At 35.6% G+C, this 10,640-nt stretch overlaps 3 protein-coding genes across 8 annotated transcripts; 2 read left to right on the top strand and 1 right to left on the bottom strand.

Annotated features, from left to right (window-relative positions):
• Positions 1–117: 117 nt before the first annotated feature.
• Positions 118–957, top strand: LOC124301871 (histone H2A). The gene has a single exon (XM_046757420.1). The coding sequence runs from the start codon at positions 173–175 to the stop codon at positions 545–547; it is 375 nt and encodes a 124-aa protein (XP_046613376.1). The 5' UTR covers positions 118–172; the 3' UTR covers positions 548–957.
• A 378-nt stretch (positions 958–1,335) lies between these two features.
• Positions 1,336–5,466, top strand: LOC124301861 (ribosomal RNA processing protein 1 homolog). Of its 3 annotated transcripts, none has more exons than XM_046757385.1 (8): positions 1,336–1,477; positions 1,560–2,009; positions 2,132–2,355; positions 2,437–2,607; positions 2,826–3,008; positions 3,104–3,393; positions 3,601–4,405; positions 4,504–5,466. In XM_046757385.1, exons 2-8 carry the CDS (start codon positions 1,760–1,762, stop codon positions 4,768–4,770), a joined length of 2,190 nt encoding a protein of 729 aa, XP_046613341.1. In that variant the 5' UTR covers positions 1,336–1,477; positions 1,560–1,759; the 3' UTR covers positions 4,771–5,466. The 3 variants fall into 3 exon arrangements, with proteins under 3 accessions (XP_046613341.1, XP_046613342.1, XP_046613343.1); XM_046757386.1 differs by lacking the exon at positions 1,336–1,477 and having other exon boundaries at positions 1,531–1,618; positions 1,696–2,009; XM_046757387.1 differs by lacking the exon at positions 1,336–1,477 and having other exon boundaries at positions 1,533–1,618; positions 1,716–2,009.
• On the bottom strand, positions 4,834–10,249 carry LOC124301870 (lysocardiolipin acyltransferase 1-like). Of its 4 annotated transcripts, none has more exons than XR_006907569.1 (6): positions 10,095–10,249; positions 9,539–9,722; positions 9,190–9,397; positions 8,422–8,988; positions 8,045–8,309; positions 4,834–7,974 (listed from the first exon to the last, which is right to left on the bottom strand). XR_006907569.1 is itself a non-coding variant. In XM_046757418.1 (5 exons), the coding sequence occupies exons 2-5, from the start codon at positions 9,704–9,706 to the stop codon at positions 8,161–8,163; spliced, it is 1,092 nt and encodes a 363-aa protein (XP_046613374.1). In that variant the 5' UTR covers positions 9,707–9,722; positions 10,095–10,249; the 3' UTR covers positions 4,834–8,160. The 4 variants fall into 4 exon arrangements, 2 of the variants coding, with proteins under 2 accessions (XP_046613374.1, XP_046613375.1); XR_006907570.1 differs by having other exon boundaries at positions 4,834–7,954; XM_046757418.1 differs by having other exon boundaries at positions 4,834–8,309.
• Positions 10,250–10,640: the final 391 nt, after the last annotated feature.

The raw sequence follows: 10,640 nt of genomic DNA, 5'->3' as shown, positions 1-10,640 counted from the left end.
GAACCGACCAATGAGCGATGCCGCATTGGTGACGCGCGCTGATTGGTCCGCGTCAGAATAGTCTGTTGGGTATAAATATGTAACTCTCCCAACACCTAGTCATTCGTTCATCGACCGCACACCGGATAGCATCGTTACTCCTTACAAGTTTAAACTATATAACTTCATCGATATGTCTGGACGCGGAAAAGGAGGCAAAGTCAAGGGAAAGTCAAAGTCTCGTTCCAGCCGAGCTGGTCTACAATTTCCCGTTGGTCGTATTCACCGATTACTTCGCAAGGGAAATTATGCTGAGCGTGTTGGTGCTGGGGCACCGGTCTACCTTGCTGCAGTGATGGAATACTTGGCTGCTGAAGTCCTTGAATTGGCGGGTAACGCAGCTCGTGACAACAAGAAGACCAGAATCATCCCTCGACACTTGCAGTTGGCCATTCGCAATGACGAAGAATTGAACAAACTTCTCTCAGGTGTTACCATCGCTCAGGGAGGTGTCTTGCCCAACATCCAAGCTGTTCTTTTGCCGAAGAAAACCGAGAAGAAAGCTTAAATTTCGACAGTCATCCAAACTCACAATCGGCCCTTTTCAGGGCCACCAAATTTATTTACGTCAAAGAATGATTATCGACTCGCGCTAACATACTATTTACATCGTTTCATCCAAATTGATGTCGTTAGGTTTGCGATTTCGTAGGATGCATACGCATTTAACTGTAATCTTTAACCCGTACAACAAACTTATTGTTACATTTACCAAGTTTCCGAAACTAATTGAATAAGCTACGTACGGTCAAAATCTAAATGCAAACACTTCGACACATAAACTAATTTCGTTGGCTTTACAAAGCCTCTACACCGTTCCAAAGCCGATGCTTGTGTACATCAATGTGAGAGTACAATCGTGTTCCGATACATTTAGTCAGATACGAAATAAAGATTCAAATGCACCGATAAATACCAGAAAGTGAAAAATGCATTATTTTTCTGTAGCTATGACGGTATACATTTGGTAATTTTATTGACTCAGTTAATTCTACGTAACAGTTCAGCCTGAGGTGGAATTTCACGGCAAATTAACCGCAAGTACACGTTAAACAAAATATCCATGCAACGTCACCCAACCGTTACTTGGATTTACAAATTTTTATAAGACGGCGTAGGAGGACAAGAAGGAAAATGTCGGGAAACAATGATAATGCTGAGAGTTCTCGCATAGCCGTAAAATGGAAGTTTTATACCTGAACGATATTTTATGCTGTTTTTCATGCAATTTTTTCTTGTCACAGCTACATCATTAGGGTCGTGATTTTCCATAACTGTTATATTACAAACATGTAGAGTGAAACTAAATCCGTAGATATATATATATACATATATATATATGATTAATAACCGTAATTTCGGTCGTAACAGATCAGAATCTTCTATCCATAGCGCCATGATTGGAAACCGTACGGAAAAATATTCGCACGGTTATTTGGTGAGGATGATGTGTATTACCGCAGTTAGCATTAGTCAGTATCGGTCCATGATTGAGAGGGAAATAATCTGCCAATTTCTAGGTTATGTTGGTAGTACCTGCGCGCATAGAGAGACTGCCAAGATCGTGTCACGTTTTCGGGTAGATATTTTGATTTGCAATCACCAGGTTACGAATACAAAAAGAACCTCGTTGAGTGAACATCTTTCCTCTGTTAGTCTGTGTTTTGTGATTACACCGAAAGTGTTTTACTTCGAGTATAAAGAGGCATAGTATGATAGAATGTCGGTGAAAAAAATACAGAGGAAACCGAAGCACGTGTTGCCGAAAATCAAACGTTTCGTGCAGGAGTTCAAAAATAGAAAACCGCAGAAGAACGAAGTACAAAAGTCAGCGAAGAACAAAAAAACCTTGGTCATTGCTCATGAAATAAAATTTGCCAAACTACTTGCTGGTAATGACAAAAAAGTTAGAGACAAGGTGCTGAAGAACCTAAGAAAATGGTTAACTGTGCGATCCGAGAGCACCTTTGGTAAGAATTTATAAATATTTGCATTTTGAATGAACCTTTCTTCAAATCTCAAGGTCTCCAAAGATTTAGATTTGCTCGGGTAAAATTGTACTACCCCAACAGTTAATATTCAATATTTACAGCCTTCGAGGAACAAGATTTCATGAGGTTGTGGAAGGGCCTCTATTACTGCATGTGGATGTCGGATAAACCATTGATTCAAGAAGAGCTAGCAGAGTCGCTTAGTAAACTCGTACATTGTTTCAATAATAAAGATACTGCTCTGCTTTATATTAAATGTACCTTACTGTCTCTTGCAACTGAATGGTTTGGAATTGATCAGTACAGATTAGACAAATTCCAAATGGTAGGTTTCTTTGTAAGTGCAAAAAACGGTCCTGTCCATACCGATGTACAAGAGTTGTTATTCCTTTTGTTTTTCTTACAGTTGGTACGAAGAATCATTCGACAAACTTTTGAAATGTGTAAAAAGAAACTATGGAATCGGGATTGGGTTAATGGAGTTACAAAGATAATTGAAGATCTTTTAGTAAAATCAAAAGCTACCATAGGTTTTAGTTTGCATGTAACTGAATTGTACATGGAAGAATTGGCAAAGGTATGTAACGACTATGTGTGTTCTCTAAAATTGTCAAATATCTTGAAAAACTCTGAGGAATACGAAAATGAAAGTGTTCCAATGAAAGAAAGTGTTAGTGAACAATCCATATTGGTTTGTTGAGAAAGACTATTCATATTGGTGTCGACTTAGATTTATATTTATTCAATTTACGATCTGTGATGTTGATTCAAGTATCAATCCGATATATTTGATAGGTGAGTGGAGGCGATGTACCAGAAGATGTTGTCGTAGAATTTGTCAGGCCCTTTGCAGTGCACTTGGCAACTATGAACGACGAAAGAGAAATACGGCATGTCATGAAACACGTTTTTAGGTACCTAATTTTTCAATCCGATCCCGGCTTGGATTACATGGAAAAGTTCGAAGCTTGGAGACACGTATGTGTGCAGATATTGAATTTTGTTGGAATATGCCTATATGATATCGATGCATGTAGTTTTAATGGAATTTTCTTCCGCATTTAAACAATTAGGCAGGTTTTCCTGATGGAGACATTGAATCAATGCAAAAAGTAGAAGAAGATGAATCTGACGAAGATGAACCTGATGAAGATGATAACGAACAGAAAAGTGATTTTGATGATGATCATCAGATTGATAATATAGAGGAAAGACCATTGGATCCGCGAGCTGGAAGAGTCGATGTTGATTTACCACAATTACCAGTTAATGGTAAAGCCATTGCTGATATGGTTATGAACTACAGATTTCATCCGTCGTCTACAACAAAGTCTCGACGGCAAATAGTTAGGGTAGCTAAAGAGTAAGTAAATATGATTTTTTTCGTTAGTATTTTTCTAGGAGAAATTTTTTATGAATTATGCACATATCTTATTACTTCCCTAAACGATATTTTTTTATGTAATGTTAAAAATTTGTCATCCCATTTTGGACTCACCTTATTTTAAAATATGAAAATAAACCTGAATATGATAATTAGCATTAAAATAAATAATTTGCACTCTTATAGGTATAATGAGTTGTCTGAAGGCAACATGCCATTAGGTATTAAGAAAGTGAAAATTCACGAGGGTTCCAAATCTGAAACTAGTTCAAAGAGTGCAGCATGGAGATTATTGAAGTTTGAACAAAAACTTTATTCTGATACTATCAGACGTAAACGTAAGAAAAAAACTAGCGAAGTGATAGAAGAGGATCCAAATTCCGAGCAAGATTCTGATTTCGAAATCAAAAAAATAAAGTCTGAAAATGCTACCAAGGCGAAGAAACGAAATGCAAAAAAGAGCACATCAGTGGAGCACATATCAGAGTATGAAAGCGTCGAAGCTAGCCCTCGCAAAGTAAAGTCAAATGCAGTAGAATCTTCTAAAAAAAGGAAAAGAAGTGCAAAGATAAGAGATGACGGAGATGTAACCACAATTACCGACACTCCAAAAAAGAAAAAGTTGAAAGGGGTAAAAAAACCATCTCTGCAAAATGGTGACTCGTCCGATGCAAATAAGAGTATTCAAAACGCGAGTAAAATTACCAAACACAAGCCTCTTAAGGATGATGGCAAATTATCCAATCCTGAGCCTTCTACGCTAATAAAGAAATCTCTTATCAAGAATGGATTAAAGAAAGTAAAGAGATACAGTTCTGAGGGGAATTGGAGCGTTTCAGCGGATATTAGTTCAACGTCACCGTCAATATCAAATCTTCGTGTTCCAACTACTAGTTTACAGGATAATTCAAAATCAGTCAAAAAGTCACAACCGAACAGGGCATTATCCTGGTTGACACCAGTGAGGAAAAAGGAGTCAATAAAACAGTCTGTAAGTTTGCTTCATAAGAACGAAATAAATCGCGTGTTTCATCCGATTCCGAAATAATATTGTGAAGTCTTATCATTGTTTTTGTTATTAAATTACAGAGCACACGGATTTCCACCAATAATGCAACCAGTTTCACCACACCAGAAACACAAGCAATCAAAAATCTTTCGTCGTCCTCTTCCAAAAAGAAAGTGAAAATAGATCTTCAGAAAAATACAGCTCAGCACACGTCGGATTATAGGCTTCAGTTGAAAAAAAGCCCTGCCATACCTTTTGACGCCAACCGAAAGCCTTCTGTGGGCGTACTCAAACCCAGTCCGATGCAAAGTCCAGTAAATCCATTTTATAAACAGAATTTTAAATAGGTATTTCAATTCTATACTTACTACAATTTGCTGAATAATTGTTGCTTTCTTCTTTTTTTTTGTGGGATTATGGAGAGGCAGTTGTGATCGAATTTGTGTTACACTTTTGATTTTAAAATCAGATATGTACATACATCCAATATGTACATACATCCAGTGCACAGAAACATGATTTTAATTGAATGAAAATTGAATTACACTAAATCCATTTGACTTGTGACTATACATGTCACAATTACACATTGTTGCTACCATTCATGAAAGTAAGTTTATTAAATATTGAAATATTAATCAGCTACAGGCATATGAAACGAAAAACATGTAACACATGTATAACTGACATCAACGTACTCATCATTGATAAGTGTGTTTGAGAATCAGTGATAGTACGCATTTGTTGAACATTTCTTCTTCTATTGAAGAAAATAAATATCGATTAAAAACAGATTACTATTTATCATTTATCCTTAACTAACGATAAAACTATTCATTCATATTGAGCAGACCTAATTTATTCGATTGCTGATTTTGTTTTGGACAATGTCCGAGTTTCAAAACGAAAAGTGACATCGATCAATGGTATACCATTGGATTCTTAGAATGCTGAATTCATCTAATAACGATCAGCTTTTGTGTTAGATTCATGAAATGAAAAGAAAGTATCACTCCACATGAATTCTAAGAACAAAGTTTTTCTGTTACAATGAAAAATATACTAGACAGATGCTTCTCGATGATGATATTTTCAACTGGCAAAAGTTTTTAGTATATGAACACGAAGTTTCATTATCACAGGATTTGAAACCAAAATGAATTTCAACGTTCTTCATTTTGCTACAGAGAATTCTAAGAGTCGGCTGATACACATTTAAATAATTACTAATCTTAAGCATGTTTTTTCCCTTTACGTTCTATTTCCGTATACAGTAAAACTGAAATGTATTTCTTGAATCGAAAGTGCAGAGAGTGTTGCTTTGAATAGTTTTGGGTCTGTATTATCGAACTTTGTACGTCACTTCTGTTGCTAAAGAAGATATTGCCTTAAACGCCATTAGAATCTAAACGAATTTACCTTTTCAGGTTGATACACACTTAGGATTAGTATAATTGCATGAACATTTGGCTCATCTCTTACTAACACCGATAAAAGTAATTTCTGTCTATTTTGAATGACGAATATACAATTAACAGGATACATTTATGTAGCTAAAGATACATGAGCATTCTTATATATTTTTTTCATACATACACATTGTAGTTGTTATACCATTCAATCCAGCTAACTGCTTAGATATTTATATGTATGGTGGTGCTAATTTACAAACAGTACAAGATACCTATTAGAGATTTTACTATTAATACATAGTGCAACCTATCCTGGTCCCAACACTTAAATTCATCACTATCACTCAATAGATTTAATGAAATAATTTATGAATCGCACTTGAAAAACATTTACTCGTTAACTTTTATTTACTCAAGTTATTGCTGGAAAAATATTACGCTGTTTTTCTATGAGGGAAAAAAAAAAACTCATTTCAAACACGCAAGAACCCAATTTTATGCAATCCATTGAACCTGTTGAGCTAATAGAGAAGTGTCGTCGACCATAGTTGCTTCTTTGGCACGTGAATTCACTTTTCCTTATTTTACGAGATATGCTACAACTACGGAAAAAATATATTCTCTGTCCGAACTTCCAATACATATATTTTAGAATACTGAACTCGCTCAAGGTACAATTAACACTTGGTTAATCTTATGTACAGCTGTATTTTATCACTAGATCTTCGAAGTACAACCCATCGCCAAAATTTTTGTGACAAATCAAATAAAAAATTTCAGGATTATCTGATAATTATAATTGCAAACAATATTGATGGATAATCGTGGCAGATGAATAAATATGAGTTACATTTCATGTTCACGACTATAATTGTGTAATTCATCTATTTCAAGTGACTGCACATGTTCGTTTGGTTTTTTAACGAAGATCTGATTGAGTTTTCCATGTTGCTAAGTGTTAATTGTATTTTGTCCGAGCGTCAATCTAGAGACGTTGTATTTGGATGCTTAAAATAGTGTGTGTGTATATATATGTATATGTATATAAGGTATAGGTATATTGAATAAAATTTTACTATAAGCTATTCTTTAAAATGTAAATACACTCTGTGTATCGAAATTCAAACAGGATATGAGGCTATAACTGCGCATAAAATAACAGGTCAACAAGGCTCGCGAACCATCTTAAATTTATATTACATATTACACAACTAATTAGATTGAGCTGCGTATATCAATGGCCAAAATAATAGTGCAACAATGAGTGCTTGAAAACGCAAATTATTTGGCATTGTTTGCGATTATTACCGACTTCTAGTACTGATATCATCTTGAATATAACAAGATGGGTTAAATTTTGGTATGTACTCAATCAATTGTGAGAAATACGTGTATTTGAATAATTGTAAGCGAATAGATGACACCGATTACTAAATTTACAACATGTTTCTGAATTGCAATAATTGTTCATAGAATTGCACATAATGCTAGTAAGCACCCTTTTTTCATTGCTGGATAGAATTAAATCATATCCTGAATACGTTTGATTAAAACGACTGCAATCAACGAATGGCGATATTATACTTAACGTCACACTGTGAGTTGAATACTAAATGATGAATGAGAGAAGAAAACAAATTTTTCAGTTATATTACTTCTACTACTAGTATAAAAGTTTAAGGGCACGTTCAAGTTTTCGGGTAGCTATGAAAATTAAAAATCAACTTCCAATGTGTACGAAATACCAAGCAATTTTCTTATTCGTATATTATGCAGTCATGCTGATATCACTCCATATAAAAAAATCTCAGTAAAACTCAAGAAAACTCAAAGGATTTTTCAGAAAATATATAACTGTTGTATTAAAAAATACTAATTCTCAACACCGTTGAAGATAAATATCTTCCGCAGTAGGTGTACATCGAATGTACTAAAATATATTAATTTATCAAGTTGTCAAAATTTTTAAACTGCTTCAAATGCCATTGGTTAAAAAAATACCATTTTGTAGAGCCATTCAAATGTTTGCATATTATTCCATTGTAGTTAAACATCACATGCGTTTACGAATTTTCTCACATCTTGTTACTCTTTCTTAGAAGGCGAAACGTAGTGCCTGCTAACAATTAACATTTCAAGCTAATTGAATAGTGAGAAAGTTCAAGAGACAGCACATGATTTAAAAAAATTTATAGTGCTATTTACTTGCCTCTGTATTCACCTGCGATGCATCATAGTGCAACATGGAATGTTGTGGCACCAGGTTTTCCACAGTTGATAAAAAACAATTCAGCTTACAATGGTATTATACCCAAATACGTTTTCTTAACTTTGAGTTTTCCAGCGCCAATACCATCCCATTTCAATTTGATTGAAACCAGTGCTGAACAAGGAGAGGGCAACAAATAAAGCTGAATGTACTAAAGCCCATAGTTGAAATAACGGAGAAATAACGAGTAACAGAACCGTTGCACCTGTAAGCGATAAAAAATTCCGTTACACAACTAACAGTCATCCTTCGTAGATTCTTCGAATCATTATCAGGAAATTTTTGAAATTTATATCAGAATGAGCTACACTTCTCACCTGTTAGCAAACTCCAAAATCCAATAGCGGCTCTCAGAGGCAAGGAAGAAGCCATTGGCCACACTTTACCTGGAAAAGCTTTCCCTTTGGAGAATTCTTGAAGAGTTGTTTCTTTTTGATGCCACCTCTTCTCCAGCCACTGTCGCAGCATCAAGTCATCTGTTGGGACATCGGTAGCAGGAATACGCTTGACGTGGAAATGGACCTCCTTGGGTAATTTTCCCCTCACTAGATCCACCTCTGATTGTGGTACATAGTCAGGATATGCTATTGTCAGATCGTAAACAGCATCAAGGTACTGAGCCTGGTGAAGATGACGTGCCAAGTAACTGAATCCGGTTGTTTTTGGATGCAACGTGTAGTGATATTTTGGCAAGCCATGTTTGGCCGCGTAGTTGTCGGACTTTTCTTTACTGTTTGGAGTTAAATCTGTTCCTTCAGGGAATATTAAAAGTTGACACCGCCTGCCTAGTGCCACTAAATAATCCAGTGAGTTTGACAAACGTCCTCGGTCTTCCTCCCAGTGCCGCGTTATGTAAAGGAAGCCATTCATCTGCATCACCCACCCTGTAATTGGTTTTTGTTTTATTTCCTTACCTAGTTATAATCTCTTTGCCATACAGTTCAAAGTGCTTACAATTCTATGAAACATAATGCAATTAAAATACACTAAACTGGTTTTACAAAAGACTCGCTGACGTGATTGGTAGAAGGACATTAACTGTTGCATTATCATAATGACAAATTAAAAAAATTGATTGTTCATACCTGGCCCTGGAATATGTCGAATGGGATCTTTGAGAATGAATTTCAATTTATGAGCAGCAACTTCTGGCATACATGCCTGGTACATTGCTGCCCATAAAAAATTCCAATCAACTCTGGTTCTATGGTTCATAACAAGAATGGCTGATTCATAGGGGGAAATGTGATCTCCCGATACCAGAATCTTTACACCGAACAACTCGAGTAATCCCTGAGTGAAGTATTTTTGTATTAATATTCAGAACTTTGTTTATTGCCTAATCTTTGATTTGATTTTTGATTGTCTTTGCGTAGACTTTGGTGTGATACTGTGAAGGAGTATTCTAAAGAGAACAAGTGCATGAAAACTTACCGTTGGATAAAGTTCCCAACATGAAAATAGCAAATCTGCACATTTTCGAAATCTTATAGGGCTCAGTAGTAATACAGGCAAAAGTGGGCATGCTATGAATAAAAATCCAGCGACGATGCTGCCGTACCACAAAGCACAGTAGAGTGCTCCGCGCAACAGCGCTCGCATTACAATTTACACACTTCTGTGGATGAAAAGAATATTTCTTAGTTGTAATTTTATTACTTTACGACAGCAAAAAGAAAGGCATTCTTATGAATACCACTATGGGTGATTATAATCTGGAAAAAGATTTATTTGATTATCAATAAAAAAGCAACGAACGGCTTCCATGTTTAATGATCTTCTAAACTGGGCTGATATGCTTCAGAAAAAAAAATCTTCCCACCACTTTTACAATGTTCACATTAAATGATGAAATAAATTTCTATATTAATTATGCAATGACTCTTTGTTTATAAATGAGATTACTGAGTTGTTTGAATTCGGCAGTTCGTACATCCAAAATTGAGCCACATTCTAAAAGTAGGAAAAGTAACGTTTTATTTTATCATACCACTTCTCACTGGCATCAGAACTTGACAACTAACTAATTCACTCTAGGAGTAGAGCCTTGATTTGGCTTCCCCCTAGAACTGTCAGAGGGGCTTCCCTCGACTCACCCCTTCGTGAAAGCACACTCATCCCCCTGTTCTACTCTTATCTGACATGCTAGTGGCTTCTGGGATGCTGTGTTGGACCATTATTGATCTGGAAATTACACATACAGGTACAAAACGAGTGCGTGTTAGGCGAAGAATAACTTACATTGAGAATGCCACAGAAAGAGTAGTTGTTCATATTGCACAAGAGACAAGAAGAAATTTACCCCATCCACTAGATTTTACTTACAAAGTTATAAAAAAAATCTTCTGCGATTGATAACTGCCTCGTTCTTCCTGAAACGTCAAAAGCACGGGATGACGAAAAAAAGACGTCTGTAGACTTTCTCTTCTTTCAGGCGTAAATTTCACCCAACCACTGATGAATTCTACACATTCAGTACATCCTTCATTATTATTTTGATAAGCTTAAAGAATCTTAATAAACTCAATTAGTGATA

The sequence above is a fragment of the Neodiprion virginianus genome, chromosome 4, assembly GCF_021901495.1.
Source record: "Neodiprion virginianus isolate iyNeoVirg1 chromosome 4, iyNeoVirg1.1, whole genome shotgun sequence".
Classification (NCBI taxonomy): Eukaryota; Metazoa; Arthropoda; class Insecta; order Hymenoptera; family Diprionidae; genus Neodiprion; species Neodiprion virginianus.
This window is presented reverse-complemented; position numbering and strand designations above follow the sequence as displayed.

Coding starts and splice junctions, on each gene's coding strand:
- LOC124301871 (XM_046757420.1), top strand. CDS start 173: ATGTCTGGACGCGGAAAAGGAGGCAAAGTCAAGGGAAAGTCAAAGTCT.
- LOC124301861 (XM_046757385.1), top strand. CDS start 1,760: ATGTCGGTGAAAAAAATACAGAGGAAACCGAAGCACGTGTTGCCGAAA. Junction 2,010..2,131: donor GCGATCCGAGAGCACCTTTG/GTAAGAATTTAT, acceptor CAATATTTACAG/CCTTCGAGGAACAAGATTTC. Junction 3,009..3,103: donor AGTTCGAAGCTTGGAGACAC/GTATGTGTGCAG, acceptor TTAAACAATTAG/GCAGGTTTTCCTGATGGAGA.
- LOC124301870 (XM_046757418.1), bottom strand. CDS start 9,706: ATGCGAGCGCTGTTGCGCGGAGCACTCTACTGTGCTTTGTGGTACGGC. Junction 8,989..9,189: donor TCGACATATTCCAGGGCCAG/GTATGAACAATC, acceptor AACCAATTACAG/GGTGGGTGATGCAGATGAAT. Junction 8,310..8,421: donor ATTTTGGAGTTTGCTAACAG/GTGAGAAGTGTA, acceptor TATCGCTTACAG/GTGCAACGGTTCTGTTACTC.